Here is a 24,196-nt window from a genome sequence, read left to right on the forward strand (position 1 = left end):
GGTATGCATTGATTGGATGATGGAAATGTGTGACCAGAGGCTCACAGGAACATAGCTACCCATGTATTTGCCTCAGGAGCAACGGATTAGTATTTCCTAATTCAGTGCTTGTAGCAACTTTATAAAACAAACTACTGGGAGTAATGAGATTTGACTATATTAGCTAAAAGCTGTATAATGAAAATTCACTCCCTCAGAGTAGAGGCAGCTACCGTAGGAGGACAAAGCACAGGCACTGACATCCAGGGGTCCTGAAGCGAAAGAGGAAACACACAATCTTGGTGCCCGCTGGGCCCCCAGGTCTCCCTCCCTTTCACAGCCAAGCAGCCTTTGGCCAGCATCAACCCAGAGAGCAGAGACAAGGGCTCTCGTCCTTCCATCCAAGGTCCATGGAGCTCAGAAGCACACGGCAGGCTTACCTCCCAGGGCCTCCACGGCTCCTTGTCATCCATGTGAGAGCCTACGGCCCAGCCCCTGTAGGAAATACCAAGGCTGGTCTTGGGGGCTGGAGGACCCTCCATGGAGCCCCCTCTGTTCCAGATGACCTCACGCCACTCACACCACCCTCCAGCCCCGCTGCTGGCCCACATCAGGACTGACGTCCCGCTTTTCCAGGCTGAGCCTCAGAGAGCGATTCCCAACAAAAGACCATCAGCATCCAAAGGTGGGAGCCAAAAACCCAGACTCGGTTTTCTGGGTCACCCAGGCGATCCTCTGACAGCTTCCGTGGGAAAATCAGCATATATTCTTACATGGCAACCCCTCTTAGAAAGCATTCAAGGGAGGAGGCAGAGGCGTCAGACCACTCCAAGCTCATTTTATGAGTCATTCGAACACCAGCAAGAAAAACAGCCTGGAGGCTAAGCAAGCACTGTTGAGACCAAACCTAAGACTCAAAATGAAAAAGCTATTTTCTTAAAGCCATAGGGGAAAATGTGTACCGCCACCCCGAGATTCTGCGATCCTGCCACGTGGAGACCACATGAGGTCCTGCTGCCCCAGACAGAAATACGCTTGTGTTTCTCCCTGGGGCTGAAGGAAAATGGAAATGAAGCTACCAGCTCTGGACACAGCTACACAAGGCTGAACTAGCTCCCAGTGAAAGCGGGAGATGCCAATGCTAATAAAATGTCACCTCCAATACTTTTGCCAGGGTTATAAAAAGAAACTGGAGACTTCCTCCCTTGGGCATCTTCTGTTAATTGCCATTTATAAAAGTTCTGTTTTCTAGGTCTGTAATATGCATTATTTTCCCTTTGAAAACAAAAAGAAACTCCTAAAATATCAATCGGCATTCCAAATGGCAAAGTGATTTGCTTCCCAACTCACACTCCGGGATCAGCTCAGGAGTCTGTCTGAAATGCAGGCATCTGGTACCAATTTGTGACAATATAAAATCAAAGCTGAACTCCTATGTAAATATTTTTTTATTCCAGATCTCACCAGCCTCCATGTATCTTATTCATTTCCTTATACTTCAGCCTTGACTTTTATTTTCTTGGCTCTAACAGAACTAAAGTTACGCATAACGAACGTTGCGCTTCTTAATAAGCTCTACAGGCGAAATTATTTCTGGCTCTGTGAAATGCTGCTGCTCACAAGAGTACTGGATTGAAATATTTTGTTTCCATTGCTTCCAATCTGCCAGGCCCCAATTATTCGATTACGTTTGTAGCAAACAGGGTCAAATAAAAAAGTCTGGTTTAGTCATTCTGTACACACGTAGCAGCTTCCCACTAACAGGGACTGGATGGGTGACATATCAGTGTATGTTCTTACACAGTGCAAGTGTTGAACAGTACAGGTGTCCGGAAACCCCGCCCCATCCTAAAACAACCTGTTTTGTTCAGGAAGGTCACAAAACTTGTTTAGATAAAATGTCACAAGTGTCAAAACGCAAGAGAACGGAGAGGGAGAGGATGGGCTTCCGTTAGAAGGGATCCCCGCTCTACGTGACCTGGTGAGAAAACTCAATTCTCTAAAGTTCAAATCCCTTACTGACATGGTGACATCAGCTCCCACAAAATCTGCACAGCCCCAGCAGAGTATATGGGATACAAGAGTCATTATCAGATATTTACTGAGACCTACATTCTAGGTACTATAAGTACCTTACAGAGATCTCAGATTTGCTCTTCGCGGTCACACTATGAGGCACCCGATTGTTAAATATCGTCTCCTCCTCTTTACAGATGATAACCGAGGCTCAAGGAGATTAAGGAACGGGCAGATGTAGGATGTGCAATTTCCCTATGGCTCAGTCGATCATAAAGTACAATAGGCACGCTATTATGAAAAACCACCAATAACATGGGAGAAAGACGTAAACTGCTGCTGTATGTGGAGACTGCACCTCAGCCTTAATTTGACTTGCCGAGCAAGAGCAAATGGACAGCACACCAGGTGCTTGTTTAGTCACCATGGCACACGATTACGCGGTTTCCAGAAGGCATCTTCTTCCCATGTGTGATCGCTCAGACCTTGGCACTTGGCAATCAGGTGCAAACATGTGCAAGTTGAACTAGAAATTGTTTGAAAAAGCTAATGATCTTGCTCTAGATTTTTTTTTAATTAAAAGACTCTATGTGTTCAACTGAAATTGAATGAATGAAATCTGATTTGGGGTATTTCTACAAATTTTTCTGAGACAGTCTTGCTCTGTCACCCAGGCTGGAGTGGGTGGTGTGACCTCAGGTCACTGGAACCTCCGCCTCCCAGTTACAAGCTATTCTTGTGCTTCAGCGTCCTAGGTGGCTGAGATTACAGGCATGCGCTATCATACCCAGCTAATTTTTGTATTTTTAGTAGAGACAGCGTTTTGCCATGTTGGCCAGGCTGGTCTCAAACTCCTAGTCTTCAGTGATCTGCCCACCTCAGCGTCCCAAAGTGTTGGGACTACAGGCATGAGCCATGGTGCCTGGCCTATTTTTCATTTTTTGAGATGGAGTCTTGCTCTGTCACCCAGGCTGGAGTGCAGTGGTGCGATCTCAGCTCACTGTAACCTCCACCTCTCGGGTTTAAGCAATTCTCCTGCCTCAGCCTCCCGAGTAGCTGGGATTACAGGTTATGTGTCACCACGCCTGGCTACTATTTATATTTTTAGTAGAGACAGGGTTTCACCATGTTGGTCAGGCTGGTCTAGAACTTCTGACCTCAAGTGATCTGCCCGCCTCAGCCTCCCAAAGTGCTGGGATTACAGGCATGAGCCACTGTACCTGGCCCTAGCCTACTTTTTTTTAATTGTTACGTTCAAAATTCATCTTAAAAGGTAATATTGCTGGTCATAGTGGCACATGCCTGAAATCCTAGCACATTGGGAGGCCGAGGCAGGCAGATGGCTTGAGTCCAGGAGTTTGAGATCAGCCTGGGAAAGACGGTGAAATCTCGTCTCCACAAAAAAAAAAATATATAAAAATTAGCCAGGTGTGGTAGGGCATGCCAGTAGGCAGGTGTGGTAGGGCATGCCAGTAGGCAGGTGTGGTAGGGCATGCCAGTAGGCTCAGCTACTTGGGTGGCTGAAGTGGGAGGATCGCTTGAGTCCAGGAGGTCAAGGCTGCAGTGAGCCGAGACTATGCCACTGCACTCCAGCCTGGGAGGAGAAAAAAAAGTAACATTAAAAATGTCAGACCAGCCGGGCACGGTGGCTCGTGTCTGTAATTCCAGCACTTTGGGAGGCCAAGGTGGGCAGATCACAAGGTCAGGAGTTCACAACCAGCCTGGCCAACATGGTGAAACCCTGTCTCTACTAAAAATACAAAAAATAGCAGGGCATGGTGGTGGGCACCTGTAATCTTAGCTACTTGGGAGGCTGAGGTAGGAGAATCATTTGAACCCAGGAGGTGGAGGTTGCAGTGAGCCAAGATCACGCCATTGCACTCCAGCCTGGGCAACAAGAGTGAAACTCTGTCTCAAAAAAGAAAAAATATATATATATTTTAGACCAAGGCCTGGCACAGTGGCTCAAGCCTATAATCCCACCACTTTGGGAGGCCGAGCCAGGCAGATCACTTGAGGTCAAGGGTTTGAGACTAGCCTGGCCAACATGATGAAACCCTATCTCTACTAAAAATACAAAAAATTAGCCAGACATGATGGCAGGTGCCTGTAATCCCAGCTACTCAGGAGGCTGAGGCATGAGAATCGCCTGAACCCAGGAGGCAGAGGTTGCAGTGAGCTGAGATCTCGTCACTGCACTCTAGCCTAGGAAACAGAGTGAGACTCAGTCTCAAAAAAAAAAAAAAAAAAAAAAAAAATCAGACCAGGATTATAAACTTGAGATGATCTCTAACTATAAATATCATTCTCCACCTTAGGAGAAAAAGGAAAATCTCCATATATAAATATTCAATCAACAAGTTACTTATGACCCTACAGATGTATTACCTCAAGCCATCAGGACAGCAACGGCACAGGATTAGGGGGAGAAACATGCAATGAGAAGAAATAGGGTCATCTTTAGTTGCACAATTTTTCTTCCAGGTAGCATTTTAGCTCATTCATTAATTTTTTTTAAAGACAAGGTTTCACTACGTTGCCCAGGCTGGACTCCTGGGCTCAGGCAATCCTCTCACCTCAGCCTCTAGATAGCTAAGATTATAGACACAGGCCACCATGCCTACCTTGGTAGCATTTTTAAACTCATAACACTGAATCAAGCTAACACTCCTGTCTCAGAGATGGCACTGCCACCCAGTCAGTCCATAGACTAGAAACCCTGGGATCTCCTCAATGCCCTCCACTCCCCATGCTCTGTATCTAATCCATCTCCATTGTGCCTTACGTCTCTGTTGAATCCATTCACTTCTCTCCACCCGCTTCATTACCACTGCGGTGCAAGTGGCCCCCGTGTCCTGCCTGGAGCATCAGTGCTCTCGTTTCTTCACATCTGCTGTTTCTCCTGCCTGCATGAGCCCTTCTGGCCCTGTTCTGCACCAGCTGCTGTTGCAAGAAGTCAGGGACCCCGAATGGAGGGACTGGCTGAAGCCATGGCAGAAGAACATAAATTGTGAAGATTTCATGGACATTTATTAGCTCCCCAAATTAATACTTTTATAATTTCTTACGCCTGTCTTTACTGCAATCTCTGAACATAAATTGTGAAGATTTCATGGACACTTATCATTTCCCCAATCAATACCCGTGTGATTTCCTATGCCTGTCTCTACTTAAATCTCTTAATCCCGTCATCTTCGTAAGCTGAGGAGGATGTATGTCGCCTCAGGACCCGGTGATGATTGTGTAAATTGTTTGTAGAGCATGTGTGCTTGAACAATATGAAATCTGGGCACCTTGAAAAAAGAACAGGATAACAACAATGTTCAAGGAATAAGGAAGATAACCTTAAACTCTGACTGCCAGTGAGCCAGGCAGAACACACCCATATTTCTCTTCTTTCAAAAGCAAATAGAAATACCGCTGAATTCTTTTTCTCAGCAAGGAACATCCCTGAGAAAGAGAATGTGGCCCCGAGGGTAGGCCTCTAAAATGGCCGCTTTAGGGGTGGCTGTCTTTTACGGTCGAAGACAAAAGGATGAAATAAACCCTCGTCTCCTGTAGCGCTCCCAGGCTTATTAGAATGAGGAAATTCCCGCCTAATAAATTTTGGTCAGACCGGTTATCTGCTCTTAAACCCTGTCTCCTGATAAGATGTTACCAATGACAATGCGGGTGGAAACTTCATTAGCAATGTTAATCTCACCCTGCCTCCATTTGCTTTGTGATATTTTATTACCTTGTGAAGTATGTGATCTCTGTGACCCACACCCTATTCATACACTCCCTCCCCTTTTGAAAATCGCTAATAAAAACTTGCTGGTTTTACGGCTCAGGGAGCATCACAGAACCTGCCGACATGTGATGTCTCCCCCGGACACCCAGCTTTAAAATCTCTCTCTTTTGTACTCTTTTCCTTTATTTCTCAGACCAGCCGACGCTTAGGGAAATAGAAAAGAACCCACATTGAATATCGGGAGTGGGGTTTCTCCCAATAAGCTGCTCCTCCTGTCTGCCCCAATCCTTCTTAGCCCTTGTCAAGTCCTTGATACCTATCCATTCTTGGACCTTAGTTCAGCAGTCACCTCCCGATGCAAGCCTTCCTTAACCTGCCACAGTGGAGTCCAATCCACCATCACTTATCACAGGTCAACAGGATCAAGGCTGTCCCCACTCTGTGACTCACCCCAGACCTGCAGTCTTCCATGTGTCAGTGGATTACTCAAGAGCCTCTCTCCAATTAGACAGAAGCTCCACAATGGCAGGGAACATTCAAGTCACCTACAAGTTCTATCAGTTCTACCTCCAAGACGCACCTGCCATCCATCCACCCCTCACCACCTCTACCTCTGCCCAGACTACTGTGTGTCTCAGCAGGATGCTCTCACCTAAAGGCAAGTGGCTCCCAGAGGTCTCTTCACATCCATGCCTGCCCTCGTTCAATCCACGGCAGTCAGCAGGACCTTAAAACACAGGCCAGGGCACTCTGCTCCCCAGCGGCTTCTAATAAAGACAATGAGAGTTCTTGGCGTTATGAGGCATCTTCTCAATTCTCAGGTCAGCCCCCTTGGCTCCCCAAGTTCACTATGCTCCAACCACCCTGGTCTTCTTCCTGCAACAGATCAAGTGTATTGGCATCTCAGGACCCTAGAACACATGGCTCCCTGTGCCTGAAGCCTGCGTCCCATCTCTCGGTGGTGAACTGTTTTCTCATCTTCCTGAGAAAGCCTTTCCCAGCCACAACACCTAATAGATGTTCACAGACTCCCATAACCCTTCACAGAACCTCCAGAGTTTAGTCTACTTGTAGTTGGTTTGGTTGCCTCTTTTCCCCATTGCCAGCATGAGACACTAAGGTCTGTGGTGGCAAGGGTCCCACCCCTCCGGGGCTCCCCTGTATCCCAGTGCTTGGCACAGGGCAGAGAGGAAATGCTTTAGGACACAGAGGGAACAGATACCCCAGACACAAGGAGGCAGAGAAAGCCAATGCAGAAGGGACTCGTCGGAGCCAAGCCTAGAAGTTCACTGGAGATATAGCATGGCCATGTCGGCGATAGAAAAGGAGTGGCGAGCCTAATGGTGGTGATGCCAAGTCTCAACCTTGCATTACCAGGGAAGCCAAGCCCTGCATCAGAGATAACTTCCGTCGATTTGTGCTAGAATAAATAAAATCCTTTCTGGAGCACTAGATGCTGTTCACATCTTTCAGAAGGTCCAGTAAAGCTGGAGGTACACAAGGCTTTGTCCACAGTGGCAGCTCCCAAGCGTGAATGGGCGACAGGCGCATGTAGTGGCCTTGTTGAAACACAGATTGCTGGCCCCGCCCCAGAGCTTCTGACCCAGTGGGTCTGAGGCTGGGTCTGGGGATCGTGTTTCTAACGAGTTCCTGGCCACGGCTGGTCCAGAGAGCACATTCTGAAAACTACTGGGCTACCGCACCAAAGAATCAAACAAAAACAGATGAATCTAGGATGGAGTTTAGCTTTTTTTCCAAAAATTCCATGGCTGGGCACAGTGGCTCACTCCTGTAATCCTAGCACTTTGGGAGACTGAGGTTGGTAGACTGCTTGAGCTCAGGAGTTTGAGACCAGCCTAGGCAACATGGTGAAACCCTGTCTCCACCAAAAATACAAAAATTTGCTGGTGAGATGGCATATGCCTGTGGGTCCCAGCTACTGAGGAGGCAGAGGTGGGAGGATGGCTTGAGCCCTGGAGGCAGAGGCTGTAGTGAGCCAAGATTGCAGTACTGTACTCCAGCCTGAGCAACAGAGCGAGACTCCATCTCAAAAAAAAGTAGACAAACTTCCTAAAAGCAAAAATTTTGGATGACTATAGGTTGATTTATCTCGAGACAATTAGGATGCCAAAGGGGTTAAAAACAAAAAGCATGAGGCCGGGCACAGTGGCTCACCTCTGCAATCCCAGGACTTTGGGAGGCTGAGGCAGGTGGATCACCTGAGGTCAGGAGTTGGGGACCAGCCTGGCCAACATGGTGAAACCCCATCTCTACTAAACACACACACACACACACACAATTACCCAGGCATGGTGGCACACACCTGTAGTCCCAGCTACTCAGGAAGCTGATGCAGGAGGATGGCTTGAACCTGGGAGGTTGCGGTGAGCCGAGATTGCACCACTGCACTCCAGCATGGGCAGACAGCGCAATATTCCATCTCAAAACAAGAGCACTGCTACAGTTTCCTTCCTCCATTCAACCTGTCTCCAGTTTTGAAAAATCCAGCTCTGCTCACACCTATTCCTATTCAAAGTCTTCCCATTTTCCTCCAGATTAAACTCACCGTCTTAAACCAAGCATCCAGTGTGCTTTGCCACAGTGCACCCACTATGAGGTCACAGCTGACCTGAGGGTCCAGTTCTAAGGGCATCTCCAGGACAACCACTGCTCCCACTTCAGGAATGGTGGCCCCTAAGCTGTCCTGCTGCCCCAGAGTCCAGCTGCCTTGTGCTGGGCTGTCCTCTTCTGGAATGGGCACTGGGCCCCATTTATCTCTGAAGAACAAGACCACACTTGCCTGGCATGCAGATGTGTGCGTAGAATTGACACGGAAGTCCCCGCTGACCCAATGCCAAATGGGCGATATCTGGGATCCCTGGACAAAGACCCAACCAACCATGGGGTCAAGGAGAGGAGGTGGAAGCCATGTGCAGAGGGGAAACGGGGTTGAAAGGTAAGGCCAAGTCACCCACGTAACACCCAACTCAACTCCACGTCACGGTCACACAGACCCTGAGGAGAGGGTATCCACACCGGAGAGGGTATCCTGCTTAGAAATGGAGGCCAAGCGGGCCAGGCGCTGTGGCTCACGCCTGTAATCCCAGCACTTTGGGAGGCCAAGGCAGGCAGATCACAAGGTCAGGAGATTGAGACCACCCTGGCTAACACGGTGAAACCCTGTCCAAAAAATTAGCCAGGCGTGGTGGCAGGCGCCTGTAGTCCCAGCTACTTGGGAGGCTGAGGCAGGAGAATGGCATGAACCCAGGAGGCGGAGCTTGAAGTGAGCCGAGATCGTGCCACTGCACTCCAGCCTGGGTGACAGAGCGAGACTGTCTCAAAAAAAAAAAAAAAAAAAAAAAGAAATGGAGGCCAAGCAGGCACCACACAGACCATGGAATGAGGGCTACAGCTCTGCTAATAAGTGAGGAAAGGTGTGTCTTCCCAAATTGTCTCTGGAGGTAGCCCTCCCCCAGCATGTGCCCCACGGGGGCTGCAGGACCCTCCAAGTAGGGCAGCATCTTCTTGGGCCCGCGTGTGGGCAAAACCAACTGCTGCTCTTCACCTCACAGCCTCACCGCTCTAAAGGTACGAGGATGAACATGGGAATTCCCCCTACCTTGATTTATTTTGGCAAAACAAATTGTCAAGGTTCCAGTGTAAGCAGGGGCAAAATGCAGACCCTAACAGAGGGGTACTGTTTCTCTTTGCTGATCTGATTTCACTACTACTGATGAAACTAAAACAATGCAGCAAGGTAGCTGTTCAGGATCGGCTCCTCATGATCAGAGCAGACCTTGTCATGTTTCTCAACGGCTTCTTGGACAGTGTAAGGTGCAGTGCAATTGTGAATGGAAATAACAATTACAATCTTCCTGCTCAATCAGTAAGGGCCAAACCTCTGCTAGGTGTTTAGTGTTGCATTCTGCATTCTTATTTTAATATTTGCAACACCCCAAACGGACTGGCGCCCTTATCCCATTCTACAGGTGAGAACATGAGGTTCAGAGTGGTGACACGTGCTGTCCAAAAGGTGCTGTTGAGCGGCAGAGCTACAGAGCTCCGAAGCTGGTCTTTCCACTCTTCTGCTCACCCATTTTGCTGAGACAGAGGCCTAGGGGCAGGGGTGCAGGAAGGAGAAGGAGCTTACTCCCTGCGGGAGGAACTGATACCAAGCTATTAATACTATCTGGAGAGAGCTGTTGTTATTGGGAAAATTTTCCATGACTCTGGTCCCAAATCCGGGTTGTATTGGCCTGCCCGAGGTTATCACGTGAAAATCAGCATGCTCACTGGATGAGAAGGCGCCGGCTAGCCAAAACTATAGCACAATATTTCTTTGTACTTTAACATACTGACCTTGATTGACTCCGGCCCATAGGTCTGAAACAGACGAGGCCCTAGCATTTTGGTTAACAAATACACAAGTAGAAGATTTGAGACTGGAAGGAGAATAAAATTTTACAGTACTCAATGGATTCTTTCTTACGTTTTTCTTAAAATGGTACAGCTATAATAGAGTTTTTGTTTTAAAACTCTCAACTTAGAAAATGTAAAGTTTAAAACTCTAGCTCCACTACATACGGTGACTTTCAAATCCATAAAACAGCTACCACATTGCGTTTTTGAAAATTACTTGATTTTTTTAAAAGCACTTCTTAAGCTGTTAAGTATCAAACAAATAAACAGAACTTACAATATTATCAATTGTTTTGTGATGGATAAATGGAATCCCACAATTACTTTAGACATTTGTAATCTCATCTTCCTTCTTCACTATTCACCCTCCAAAAACAAACTTTATTCAACTCAATAAATAAAATACTTCATCAAGAACTACCATTCAGGCCGGGCAGAGTAGCTTATGCCTGTAATCCCAGTGCTTTGGGAGGCTGAGGCAGGCTGATCACTTGAGGTCAGGAGTTCGAGACAAGCCTGGCCAATCACTTGAACCCAGGAGGCAGAGGCTGCAGTGAGCCGAGATCATGCCATTGCACTCCAGCCTGGGCGACAGAGCAAGACTTCGTCTCCAAAAGATTAAAAAAAGAACTACCATTCAACATCACATCAACCATTTGTCCTCCTAACATGCCAGTTTTTGTCCTTAAGCAAAAAACGTCAGACTCTGAATATCTTCCAGCTCCTCACATTCCTTCCTCTACCTCTCCAACCCAGCCCTTCCTAAAACTATCAAAGTAGACATTTTGCTTTATAAATAATTTGGTCAATGAGTAAAGTGCTTTAAAATACAAATCAATGTGCCAGGCACATAAACATCTTTGGCATTCTTGAATATTTTACTAGTCTCTGGTTGAATGCTTTTTCTTCTATTTATTGTAAAACCTAACTTAGATTTACATATACCCTGCGCTTTAAACCAGGGACAAGATTGGATCCCTCTTGCACACACATATAATTACAATATCCCAAAGTCCTAAGCCCCTGGTATTTGCACGTTCTGCTTTACAAGCTCTCGTCTGGGACCAAATGTGCGGCAATAAGCACCGAACCACGATGAATAACCTCGTTAAATATGATCTAGTGTGCAGCCATCCAAACTACTAACACAAACAAAGAGGAAAAGACAAACTAGGAAACTCCAATTGATTATACGTTCCTAGAGGCTTTTCAAAATCAAACATAAAAACACAACATTACACAGTTGGTCAAACAAAGTAATAGCTAATGATTTCATGATTCCTGTATGTAATACTAAGCAGTCTGAGCCCCAGAATCTGTGAAAAGTTTGCTGTTTAAATGGTACACAGGCAGAAACTTGAGGGGGAAAGATGTTTTTCTGAAGTGGAAAAAATGGATAGTGGTGACCCAGGGGAAAATTTACATCATTATGTTAAGCAGCAGATTCTTATAAAAACTTCTGGTTTTCAACATGCTTCCTCTGATAGCAACATTTTGCACAGCACCCAAAGAGGAGAACAGAACAAAAAGGATGTGTGAGCCGGGCGCAGTGGCTCACACCTGTAATCCCAGCACTTTGGAAGGCCGAGGCATGTGGACCACAACATCAAGACGGGCGGATCACGAGGTCAAGAGATCGAGACCAGCCTGGCCAACATGGTGAAACCTCATCTCTACTAAAAATACAAAAATTAGGCCAGGCGCGGTGGCTCATGCCTATAATCCCAGCACTTTGGAAGGCTGAGGCGGGCAGCACCAGAGTTCAGGAGTTTGCAACCAGTCTGCCTAACATGGCGAAATCCCGTCTCTACTAAAAATACAAAAAATTAGCTGGGCATGGTGGCAGGTGCCTTTAATCCCAGCTACTTGGGAGGCTGAGGCAGGAGAATTGCTTGAACCCAGGAGGCAGAGGTTGCAGTGAGCCGAGATTGCGCCACTGCACTCCAGCCTGGCAAGAGTGAGACTCCGTCTCAAAAAAAAAAGTTTTTTTTAATTTAAAAAGATGTGTGGTAAAGCCTTAGGTGCACATGCTGATAACCAACTCTCTGGAAGGGGAAAAAGAAAAACCTTGACTTGTAGCACTGGCCAATTCCTGTGGTGTAAATATTCCCACCACAACGTATTTCAGATTATCAACCAGCTCAGATTCCTCAATCGTCTCTAATAAGTAGGTAGGAGTCAGCTCCAAGACACTACAGGGTCTACAAGAAACCCAGCTTAGAAGCCAGGAAAACCAGGGTTCAATTCTAGTTCTAGATTCCAGCTTTGTGGCCTTAGACAAGTGTCCTTAACCATCCAGCCTCAGTCCTCTCAGCTCTAAAGTAGGCAACCTGTTTCACAGACTGCCACACAAATAAAACAACATACATGAAGTATGTGGCACACGAGAGGTGCTCAGAACTCCATACAAGTCACCTCCCTCGGGCGGGGGGGGGGGGGGGTGGGAGAGACAGGCACAGGTGGGGTGGGCTGGGTGGGGCAGCCTCCACAATCTGTGTCACCTGAGCCCCAAGACGGATTGTTTTAGCAAATCAAGAGTCAGGAGCAACTGCTGGATAAAAACAAAGACCTAGAACGTTGCGGGGTGGGGGAACAGTTAGAATCAAATTTTCCTACTCTTACTGTTAGGGCATTGGAGTTTCGTTTGTGTTCCCTATGGAGGAGAGATGTGGTCTGTTTCACCAAAAGCTGGCCCCAGGGCAATCCATCGCCAAGCTCTGACCAGAGCACGGAGGAGGGGCCCTCCAGTCAGGCCAGGGCTGAAGCACAGACCCACAGGGAAGGAAGAGGCCCAGCCAGGAGAGTGTGCGAGCATGGGGAGGGCAGCAGCTGGCTCTGTGGGTGAGGGAGATGGAAAGAAGGGGCCACTTGCGGGAAGGCGGTGGGGACCTTGCCCCAGGAGAAGCCTGACAGCGCCAGAGCCTGGGGCACGGAGCAGCGTGGGTGCCCTCTGTAAAGACAACACAGTATGGCAGCAACAGGCCTCAGAGGGTGTGTGGGAGCGGGGGAGGTTGCAGCGGCAACCAGGACCCAAGCCAACAGCTGCCTCGTCTGAAATACCAGGAATTCAAGACTGGCAGGATCAGATGTGGGTTTCATAAGGGTCCCTCTGACAGCCCAGAGGGGAGGGATCGACAGGGGTCCAAACACAAGGCAGGAGCCCCTCGGGCCACCACATTATCCAGGCTGTGCAGACGGGCAGGAAGGGGCCAAGGGGACCTGCACACCTCCCGGGCACAGAGCACTGTGCAAGGGCAGGGGCAGCACAATGACTCTGTGACAAGCCAGGGAATAGGCCATGTGGTCTCTGTCGCAACTACTCGATTCTGTCCTTGTAGCGCAAAGGCAGCCAAAGGCAAGACTTGCACGAGTGGGTGTGGTTTTTCCAAGAAAGTGTTATTTATAAACAGCCACTGGGGCAGCTGGGGAAAGGGTGATGCTGAGAAGATACAGGAGGAAACCCGCCCAGGGAAGAGGTGGTGGTACCATTCCCATTTCACAGATGAGGACCCAGGAGAGCTTTAAACTTTGGGAGGCCAGGTTCCTCTTGCTAATTGCACCACGCTCTAAATAACGCAAGACATGTAATATAGCAGGTGAGTAAGAGACGCAATAAAGGTGTCAGGGATTCAGCTGTGGCCAAAAAGAGACGAAGCACGGGCAGGCAGCGGGCGGGAGTTAATTGCCAGAGTCACAGGAATCCCTATTTACCTGGCCTGTCCTTTGGGCCCAAGTGCACAGAGGTCTTCCCTAGGTGACAGAAAAGTGGAAACTGAAACAAGGAAATCACAAGTGATCGGTAACCTTTGAGGCCATTTAGGTCCATTTCTGCTCAGTTCAGCTGAAGCCTGTTTAACAAGCATGTATGAGCCTGACCCATAAACTGTAGCACAGCAGAGGGAGGCGGGTCAGAGCACAGGACCCCAGACAAGTTACTTAACTTCTCTGTGCTTCCAAATGGAGGTAATGGTAGTACTGTCTCAGGGTGTTTCTAGGTATGAACTCAGTCCCCATAAAGTGCTTAGAATAATGCCTGCCACGTATTCGTTAAGTAAAAATACTGTGTCCAAGGCCCTGTGCCAGCTCCCACAGGGAAGAGTGTGAAATGTCCCTGCACCCCTCCCTGGGTGGGGGGAGTTCAAACAACATGCTCACCTCTAACCACTCACCACTCTACCAACTCGCCCGTTTACTTATGTCACCCAACACAGACAGGGACCATGTTTATGCCTCCATCTCCCATGACTAGGACAGTGGTGACTCACGATTGATACTCATTGTGTTCAATGTGTGTTGAATGAATAAATGATACCAGGCATTAAGTCTCAACACCAAGATTTCCTTTTCTACGTAACTGACAGATAACACTGCAACCTAAGTCACCCCCTGGCCACTCTGACCTTGGACCCCTGCCCCTCTGTGGTGTCTGTACATATCAACATGTACAACAGTGCTTTGTAAACCTGAAGGCCCTTTAGCAACAGAGGTTACTACGGATCATGTCCTTGGTGTGGGAGGAGTTTCAGCTGGGGGATTGACTGCCCCCCCCAGGCAGTGGCTTCCTGCTTGGATGGCCTCCTAACATTGTCAGTCCAGCTGTGATACTGCCCGTGGCCGAAGGAACACAGCTGAAGGTAGTTTTTAAAGTTCTCCCTTGCACTGGGAGAACCCTATTCATTCATCCATTCATTTCTTCATTAGTTGCATGTTCTGCCCATCAGAGCCACATGGAACAAACTTAACGCTACTTTGTACCCGATTCTGAGGTTAGATTATCCACATGCCCCCAGGCTAAACATGCCCCCAGACTCTGCAGCAGGCCACAGGACCGAGACACGTGGAATGAGGGACCCAGAAGGGGTGGCAGGCTCATCTGTCCCAACCCCTGAGTTCCGTAAGGAAACTAAGACCCAAAACCCAGCAGTCCCAAGTCCTGCTTTGACCTCTCTTATGCCACATCAGGTCCCAGCACAGGCTCACCTGCACTGTCTCCTATTCTACTCTCCAGGCCACCTGCCCTTGGCCCTCTGCCACCTCACAGCTATCTTTCCGAAGAGAGAAAAAAAGTCCAGGCACGGGGCTTCCTGGGAAAGCTACTGAGCACATGGTACAGAGCCATGTGGCGGCTTCCGTACCCCTTCCAGAGAGCAAAAGCTCACCCTTGAACTCACAAGCCTCCCCAGGCACTTACCAGCAGTGAGCAGGCTTCCTATGCATTTCTCCTGAGCTTGCCCACATTGCAGGCTTTGTGACTGCAAGAAGGGCAGCTGGCCAGCCTCAGCTGCGCCCGCCATCCACAGGGCCCCACCTGGCCTGGGGCTGCAACTCCAACCTCCCAAACCCATGGTTGCTGGAAAAATGGCTCAGCAATAATTTGTGTTTGCTTACTGCTGAGATCAAAGTTCTTTACAGACTTCTGAAATCCTGAGGGGTCAGGTGGCTCACAGCTGGGGCACACAGACTGGTGACTTGCCTGATGTCACAAAGCAGGTGGTGAAAAAGCTAGGAAACAGTATCCATCTCCCCTTACCCTGATTCCTGATCTGTGATTGGCTCACATTTTTCTTTTCAGTCAAGACACAGATTACAATTACAGCACAAACCCAGATTTCCTCCGAAGAGCGGCAATGCAGAGGGAGGGGCTGGCAGAAGCTCTAAGTCGGCTGAGCAATCCGAGCCTGAGCTCTGCTATTAATCGCTAGCTGGCCTCGGGCAGGCCACTTAACATCTGAGTCCCGGGTTCCTTGGCCTGACAACAGGAACAAATCGTAGTAGTGGGTAAAGCCTCCCTCCTCAAATGGTGGCCACTCTGCATTCCAGGGAACTGGTTAGAAACACAGAATCTGCTTTTAAGAGATTAAGTGATTCCAAATGCATTTACATTTGAGAAGCCCAAATACGAAGCATTGAGCACAAGGCCACACTCAGACCTCAATTACAAATGTAAGTGCATTTTACACTTGAAAGGGCCTGAGGCACAAGCCAAGGTTCTCAGGAGGAAACAGACCCAGAGGGCTGGTTAACCCACCAGGGTCAAACGGCTGTCACAGTGGCACCAGCATCTGAACCCAGGACCTAGGGCTCTTCTGTATCACAAGCCCGCAAGGCACGATGCTAACTCAAAACCCTCATGCTATTTTTTAATAGTACCCTGGATGGGGCGTGGTGGCTCACGCCTATAATCCCAGCACTTTGAGAGGCGAGGTAAGGTGGATCACCTGAGGTCAGGAGTTCAAGACCAGCCTGGCCAACATGGTGAAACCTCATCTCTACTAAATACCAAAATTAGCCAGGTGTGGTGGCACACACCTGCAGTCTCAGTTACTCGGGAGGCTGAGACATCAGAATTGCTTAAACCCGGGAGGCAGAGGTTGCAGTGAGCTGAGATGGTGCCATTGTACTCCAGCCTGGGCGACAGAGCAAGACTCCATCTCAAAAAAGAAAACGAAAGAAAGAAAAATAGTCCCTGGTCACCACGCATAGCGTTCACCTGGGCTCAACTTCATGTCCTCCTGGGGAGCTGTCCGCTAGCCAGAATCTCCAGGGAGTAAGCCAGGGCTGAGGCCAGCTGCTGGCTGCAAGGAAGTTTTTGAAGGGAAAGGAAGACTTAACGCATACCTTATAAATTCACACTCCCTTCACCTATTAACACCTTCCAGATGCACCGTTCACTGCCAGAGCAGAGAAACACGAAAGGGCATGAAGCTAAGAGGCATCTTTTTGGCTTCCCACCTCTTTTTTTTTTTTTTTTTTTTTTTTGAGACGGAGTCTCGCTCTGTCGCCCAGGCTGAAGTGCAGTGGCCGGATCTCAGCTCACTGCAAGCTCCGCCTCCCGGGTTCACGCCATTCTCCTGCCTCAGCCTCCCGAGTAGCTAGGACTACAGGCGCCCCCCACCTCGCCCGGCTAGTTTTTCTTTTTTGTATTTTTAGTAGAGACGGGGTTTCACCGTGTTAGCCAGGATGGTCTCGATCTCCTGACCTCGTGATCCACCCGTCTCGGCCTCCCAAAGTGCTGGGATTACAGGCTTGAGCCACAGCACCCGGCCGGCTTCCCACCTCTTGACACTGCAGCCTGAGAGCAAACCTAGCCTGTTGGGCTTCCTACTGCTAGAGTCTGGTCCGTGAGGCTGGGAGGAACCCAGGCTCACAGTCCTGGGTTCCCGGGACACTGCAACAGAGTAGAGACGGTGAAATATCAAGCTAGGGGATCCAAACAAAGAGGCTAAATTTGGAAGGATAAGAAAGGGGCTGCTGAATTACACTAGTATGACTGGCCGGTTGTATAAGAGACAAACATTTACAGCCAACAGCTCAAAAATTATCTCTGGGTCTATTGTGTGCAAGGTATAGTGACATGGTAGAGTGGCAGAGCTTGGACATCAATGATCCAGGTTCCTATCCTGGCCCAACTAAGTCAGATTATCCTATGTGCCTCTCAGTAGCTGGGCCAGTCTGAGAAATTACTACCTCTCTGAGCCTGTGGTCTCCTCACCTGTGAAAGAATCCATACTCAGGGTGACTATGCGGGCTAAATACAATAGATGTCAAGAATCCAGTCCAGTGAACAGAGGTGGTGTAATCACTGCATCCACAAGCATTTACTGTGCACCTTGTCGTGCCAAAGCTTGCACACAGAAATTTTCTTACCTGTGTGTTGTAAAGTTTGGAAGTCCAAGCAATTATTTGTGATTGGTTTTACAAGTGTTCCAACGAAAGTAACCAAGAAGAAAGGGTTTCAAGATTGCATATTGGGAAACATTCTAATTTTTTTTTGAGATGGAGTTTCACTCTTGTTGCCCAGGCTGGGATGCAATGGTGCAATCTTGGCTCACTGCAACCTCCGTTTCCTGGGTTCAAGCGATTCTCCTGCCTCAGCCTCCCAAGTAGCTGGGATTACAGGAGTGCAACACCACACCCAGCTAATTTTTGTATTTTTAGTAGAGATGAGGTTTCACCATGTTGGCCAGGCTGGTCTTGAACTCCTGACCTTAGGTGATCTGCCCGCCTCGGCCTCCCAAAAGTGCTGGGATTATAGGCATGAGCCATTGCACCCGGCCCGACATTCTAATTTTTATATACCCGAAACAAACCCAATATATAAAACCTCAAATTCATTTTTTTTAAAAGGGCAGATTTCAGATACACTGTGGCAACGCTTGTGGAACTTTAATGTGTATACAAATCACCTGAGGATCTTGTTAAAATGCAGATCTGGACTCACTTAGTCTGGAATAGGGGAAGAGTCTGCATTTCTAACTGCTCCCCGTCAAGTTGAAGGTGCAAAGCCCACATTTTGGAGGAACAACGTGCTATGGTATTCCTCTAATGGCAAGAAATGAATCCAAGGAAAATACAATTTGATTTGAAAACATCCCAGGAGAACATCCGTGAGGTCACATGTACATGGAAACACACAGGCTAGCAAGGAGGCACACCAGGAACGGTTTCCACAAATGCAAACCAGAAAAGCTGGCCCTGGGCCTTATTCAAGTGAGTCTGTGCTCTCAGCACACTTGGACTAGGCAGGTGGAAGTACTCTAGAGATAGGCAAGCCACGGGGTGTTGGAATCAAAGTGTCCTAGGATATTTCAAGTCTGTAGCCTTTCCACAGCTAACCCAGCCTTTCCACCTTTCTTAAATCAGTTTAACCTATTTTCCCCTTTGTACTGGAATTTTATGCTGTTTCTATTCACAGCTGTAATTTTATAAAAGCCTATCAGCTTGCCAGATATGGATTATTCAGAAATAGGACTAAAGTGACTGTCAGGTAAAGAAGCATCTTCCAGTGATTAACTCATCCTAATGTGTGTGTCAAGGTGGAAAGGATCAATAAAACGCCTAAAAGATTCATATTTATAGGACTGGAGGTGTAGTTCTGGATATTCTTTGGTTCAGAAATGTGAACACACAAGATCCTCCATATCCCGTGAAATGAGTTTCTTGGAGAAAGCGTGCGAGGTAATCTGATCTCCAGCTGCCTTTAGCATGGACGACACATCTGTCCATCAGGAGACACAAGCCAGCTTTGCACACTGGCTTAAAATAACATGTATGTTTATTACAATTCCTGTCATAACCCTCTTGACTGCTGGGCTTAGGCTGCAATTCTGGAGTCATCATGAGCCAGTGTGTGATGTCAAGCGGTAATACTGAGCTAAGAAACCGCTGAGTTTGCAGGACTCACCCAGAAACAAGGGATTCCACCTCCCTGCACTCACCTGCTGCTGAGCAGATGCATGCTCTGACAAGAAACACCGGAGTAGGGCTGTCACCTGTGCCCAGTGTCGCTAATTCATCCATGCACTCAGGAGGCTGCTTCCCCGGCTCCACACCCCTGCTTGAGGGCTATGTGCACTGAAACGGCGAGGCTACGTAACTAGCACCCTCATGATTTCACCCACTTAGGAAGAAGTACATACACTAGGAGCAAACTTGTGGATGAGGCGGTCCTGTTCTTCCCCATTTGTCCATTGCGGGAGGAAGTTAAGTTTTCCCACAGGCACCTTCTTACTTGGGCCAGATCAAGCTTTCAGATAAGCATGATAGGAGAGAGAAATTCTAGCAGAGAAAGGCATTCCTTCTCAGAAGGGATAACTGAGGCCCCAGGAAGTTAAGACAACTTCGTCAAGGTAGAGTCTATGCTATTGCTAACTTCACAAGAGGCCTTATTAACCAACAAGGGAGGGCACTCCCTGGGGACGGATCTGCATCTCCCCACCTGCTCCCGCCTACTTCTTTTGCAAGCTTCAGTTCACACAGTCCCAACCTCCGACTGCCCCTTAGAATATATGGTGACAAACTCTGTTTCCTGAACAATAAGCAAACGTCCAGCATTTCATGCTTTTGCTAAGATGCATAATGCCGCCAGATAACTTCAGCTAACAAACAAGTAAAACAAGCGTTTAAAGAACTCAAGCGAATTCATCTTGGAACAGGAAAAAAATCCGTCAAGCCCTATTTCCTCTTTGTTACCCACCCCCTAGGCCTAGTTGAAGGGAATGTAAGAAGGACTTTCCATTTCTCAGGAAAGCAAATGGAAAAAGCCAAGTTTCCCCGGGCCGCAGGAAGACTTGGAGCGCAGGCATAACTTCTCTGGAGGGTCACGCGTGTCTCCTACAAGTTCAGGCTCACAAGCGCCGCTCAGCTGCCGGCCTGCACTGCTCCACTCTGCGCCCGGCCGAGTCTCGCCCCGCGCGGGAGGAGTGCGCCTCCGGGTCTGGACCGGGTTTCAGGAAGTTTGTGATACCGTGCGGGGAGGCTAAGACGCCGCTTTTTACTGGGCTCCTGCAACTCCCGACCCACTGCACAAGCACGGGGCTCCTCTCAGAGTGCTGGGCTCGTGCACACACGTGTGACCAAGCACTCCCTGCGGACGCCCCCTCTTTCGGGTGCCCTCGTGGTTTGGGATTCGGGCCCGGAGCACAGGGCGCGGGAAAATGGGAGCAACCGGTAGCCCGTAACCCAGAGACCGCGGGCAGGCTGGACGCGCCGGGCGCGGGGAGGGACGCAGGGTTGGGTGCGCGTCGCATCCCCGATACTCACCGGGACCTCTGCAGCTGCTCGAAGGCGCTGGTGCTGCCGCCCTGGCCTGGCTGCTCCAGGGAGCAGTAGTTCTGCGAAGTCGGTCTGGAGAAGACGATGGGCAGGATTCCCTGAGTGAACGAGTTGAGGCGTCCCCGACTGCCGCTCCCACTGCCGGGGGTCCCGGAGCCCAAAAAGGCGGCCGCCGGCACCTGCACGCCGGTAAAGGCATCGTCCTCCTCCAACTCCTCCTGCCCGGCGCCCCCGGACCCGTCGAGCAGCTGCAGTTGGGCACAGGCGGCGAGAGGCGCCGGCCCGGGCGGCTGCCACAGCTCCCCCGACGCCCGGCCGGCGCCCAGGGGACTCGCGAATCCCCGAGCCACCCCGGGGCCGGACACGGTCGCATGGCCGCCAGCGATTAAGGGCGGCAGCGACGAGGGCTGTGGGAGGCAAGGGCCGGACCCAGCGGCCAACCCCGCAGCCGGCGTGCCCGGCGCTGCGAGCGCGATGCAGCCGCCCCGCTCGGCGGCGGCGAGCAGGCTGAACCGAGTCCTCCCGCCGCAGGCGCCGCCGGCGCCCGGCTTGGCCGCGCCGCCCTCCTCGCCGCCGCCCCACTCCGCGTCCTGCGGCGGCGGCCGGCCGTCCAGCGAGATGTTGGTGAGGAAGGAGAGGGCAGCCTGGCGGCGCCGCGGGTCCACGCGCGGCTTCCGGGGGGGTTCGGGCGGCGGCTGGGCCGGCGCGGCGGCCGCGGGCTGGGGCTGCGGCGGCGGCTGCTGCAATCCGCTGGCGCCCGCGGCGTCGGTGCCGGCGCTGCCGCTGCTGCAGGCGGCCGTGGTGGCGGCCGCCGCCGCCATTGTGTCCGTCTGCGGCGGGATTTCCGCGATGCCCGGAGAAGCGAGCGGCGCCCGAGCGCTAAGCGGCGGGCGCGAGCGGCGGCGACCCGGGCTGGGCAGGGCGCGGGGATCGGGCGGCGTGCGCGGCGGTCCAGCCCCCTCGCGGGCGGGCCATGCTCGCCCCTCGGTGCTCTGGCTGGGGGCGCCGCCGCCCCGGCCCACGCGCGCGCCTCGCTGACTCGCTCGGCTCGTTCGGCTCGCTGGCTGGCTGCCCGCCGGTCGCCTCGCCGCTGGCTCGCGGGCTCCGGGGCCGGGTGTCCGTATTTATAGGTGCGCGCGCCCCGCGCTCGCGCTCCAAAGCGCTCTTTGCAATAACACGGAATCACGTGTGGGGAATGCGACCTGGGAGGAAAACAAAGCCGCAGGCGGCGGCCGCAGAGGCAGGCGGCGGGAGGCGAGGGGCCGCAGGAGGAGGAAGAGGAGGACGGGAGAGCCGAGCGGGTGGTGGGGCGGGGGATCGGCCCGGCTGTCCGGGTTGTCCGAGCTGCTTGCTGGGGGGGTTGGCGACTCCCGGGGCGCGCGGAAGCCAGGTGCGGGAGGCGAGCACGTTTCCCCCGCGCGCTCGCACTGGGAATTGGGGGAGCGAGCAGAACCCAGTGGGTTAGGTCCTGGGGCTGTGCTCCTGGGAGAGTTGTGGGTCTACAGGACAGTTATGTGGAGCGTTGCAGAGTTTTAGACTGAGAGCGAGTTACTTAGACCCCGCAAGGCCGTTGGTCCCTGAGGAGTAAATAGGTCCTTATTCATAATAACACGGGTAAGTCTACAGCCCCTATGGAGACTGTCCCACCGTAAAGTTATCGCTAACAACCATTGCGGTTGGGTCTCATTCGTTCCCAGGCCAAGATGCAGCCCCCGGGATAAATGCACGCCTTGGGATGCGTAAGAGCCCAGAAGCACGAACATCTTCCATGTGACCAACGAATTCACGCATTCCCAATCCATGGTATTGTCACTTTTCATCTCTCTCTTAGCAAAGGCCAACGCAAATTTTTTACTTTGGCTCTGAAATATGCTCCATTTTCTGTGAATACCGAGGTGGGCTAAAATGACCTTACACTCTTTTCTCCTGGTCACCTTGCAAATTTTTGTAGATTATGATCTTTCTCCCGCATAAACTGGGACCAATGTGGACAGTTATCTGTCGTTTAATCATAAACACACGTTTGGCACCTACCATGTCTTCTATAAATACGGGTTCCTGAAGACCTCCCAGAGCAGTAGCTCTGAATCTGGGAGGAGTCGCAGTCCCCACCCGCAATGAATGCTTGTTTTGGTTGGGGGTGGGGACAGGGTGAAGGGATTCACCTGGAGGGATCTGAAAACGTGTGCGGGTTTCCCCAGGCGGTGTGGGCAACTTACCAAATGCAGTAAGGAACAATTGCCACACTGAATTAAACACCTGCTACACTTTTGAGGGAGAAGCAACGTGTTTAAGATCAACGGATTAATTTAATTAAAGGTTTAAATTTAGCCCTGGAGCTAATGGGTAACTCTACATTGAAATTCCACTCCATTTCAAGCTCAGGAAAGTAAATTGAGTAATGGAGAGCAAATACACCCTGTCCAGAGAGGTGCCGCCAACCTGGAGTGCCAGAGAGTTTCAGGTTACATTTGCTCAGGACAGAGATGGCACGTGGCCCTTTACATGAACAATTGTTGTTATATTTTATTTTGTACTGTTTTTAGGCCTTTTGAAAACCTGGAGCCTGGAGTCTATTTACAGCAGCCTCATATCAGTGAAGTCAAAGCTCAATGGCCAGCTCTGTGAAATTTCACCAGGATTTTAATTATTTTGGCTAACTACCTTGAAACTTCCAAGCCCTTTTATGACAATCGAGTTAATTTACATGACCACTGGCCTGGTTGGAAGGCAGTGTTAAGTGAAAGACTCCAACAGTGTTCCTGTAAAATATATTTTCCTTCATTCAAAAGTGATAAACGTTAATTTCAGAGAACATAAGCAAAGAGGAGAGAAAAAAAAAAAGGAGGGGTATCACTAACAATCTCTTCTGTGGAAATAACGTTAAACTTAATTTTTGATATCTGTTTTGTATTTTCATGTATTTTATAGAGACATATGTATATATATTCTTTTAGCTTGTCACCCAGGCTGGAGTGCAGTGGTGTGATCATAGCTCACTGCAGACTCAACTCCTGGGCTCAAGCGATTCCCTCTGCCTCAGCCTCCCGAATAGCTAGGACTACAGGCACCCACCACCACACCTGGCTAATTTTAAAAAAAAATTTTGGCCCGGCACAGTGGCTCAAGCCTGTAATCCCAGCACTTTGGAAGGCCTAGGCGGGCAGATCATGAGGTCAGGAGTTTGAAACCAGCCTGGCCAACATGGTGAAACCCTGTCTCTACTAAAAATACAAAACTTAGCTGGGCATAGTGGTACATGCCTGTAATCCCAGGTACTGGGGAGGCTGAGGCAGGAGGGCAGGAGAATGGCTTAAACCCAGGAGGCGGAGGTTGCAGTGAGCCAAGATCGTGCCACTGTACTCCAGCCTGGGTGACAGAGCAAAAAAAAAAAAGAGAAAAATTTTTTTGTAGAGTTGAAGTCTCACTATGTTGCCCAGGCTGGTCTGGAACTTCCAGCCTCAATCAGTCCTCCCATGGTGGCCTCCCAAAGCA

The 24,196-nt window shown here is 50.0% G+C and overlaps 1 protein-coding gene and 1 long non-coding RNA gene across 3 annotated transcripts in view; one reads left to right on the plus strand and one right to left on the minus strand.

Annotated features, from left to right (window-relative positions):
* The window catches only part of CABLES1 (Cdk5 and Abl enzyme substrate 1), a 127,028-nt gene extending 105,230 nt beyond the window's left edge, over positions 1-21,798 (minus strand). For both annotated transcript variants that reach the window (XM_045377927.3, XM_015440110.4), the window contains exon 1: positions 20,690-21,798. In XM_045377927.3, coding sequence (XP_045233862.2) covers positions 20,690-21,522 — 833 coding nt within the window. In that variant the 5' untranslated portion in view covers positions 21,523-21,798. The remainder of the gene's footprint in view (positions 1-20,689) is intronic.
* On the plus strand, positions 21,175-23,657 carry LOC102128519 (uncharacterized). Its single transcript, XR_006693926.3, has 3 exons — positions 21,175-21,325; positions 22,399-22,504; positions 23,248-23,657. It is a non-coding gene; the product is annotated as an uncharacterized lncRNA (long non-coding RNA).
* The last annotated feature ends 539 nt before the right edge of the window (positions 23,658-24,196 follow it).

Source organism: Macaca fascicularis, chromosome 18 (genome assembly GCF_037993035.2).
Source record: "Macaca fascicularis isolate 582-1 chromosome 18, T2T-MFA8v1.1".
In the NCBI taxonomy this organism is placed as follows: Eukaryota; Metazoa; Chordata; class Mammalia; order Primates; family Cercopithecidae; genus Macaca; species Macaca fascicularis.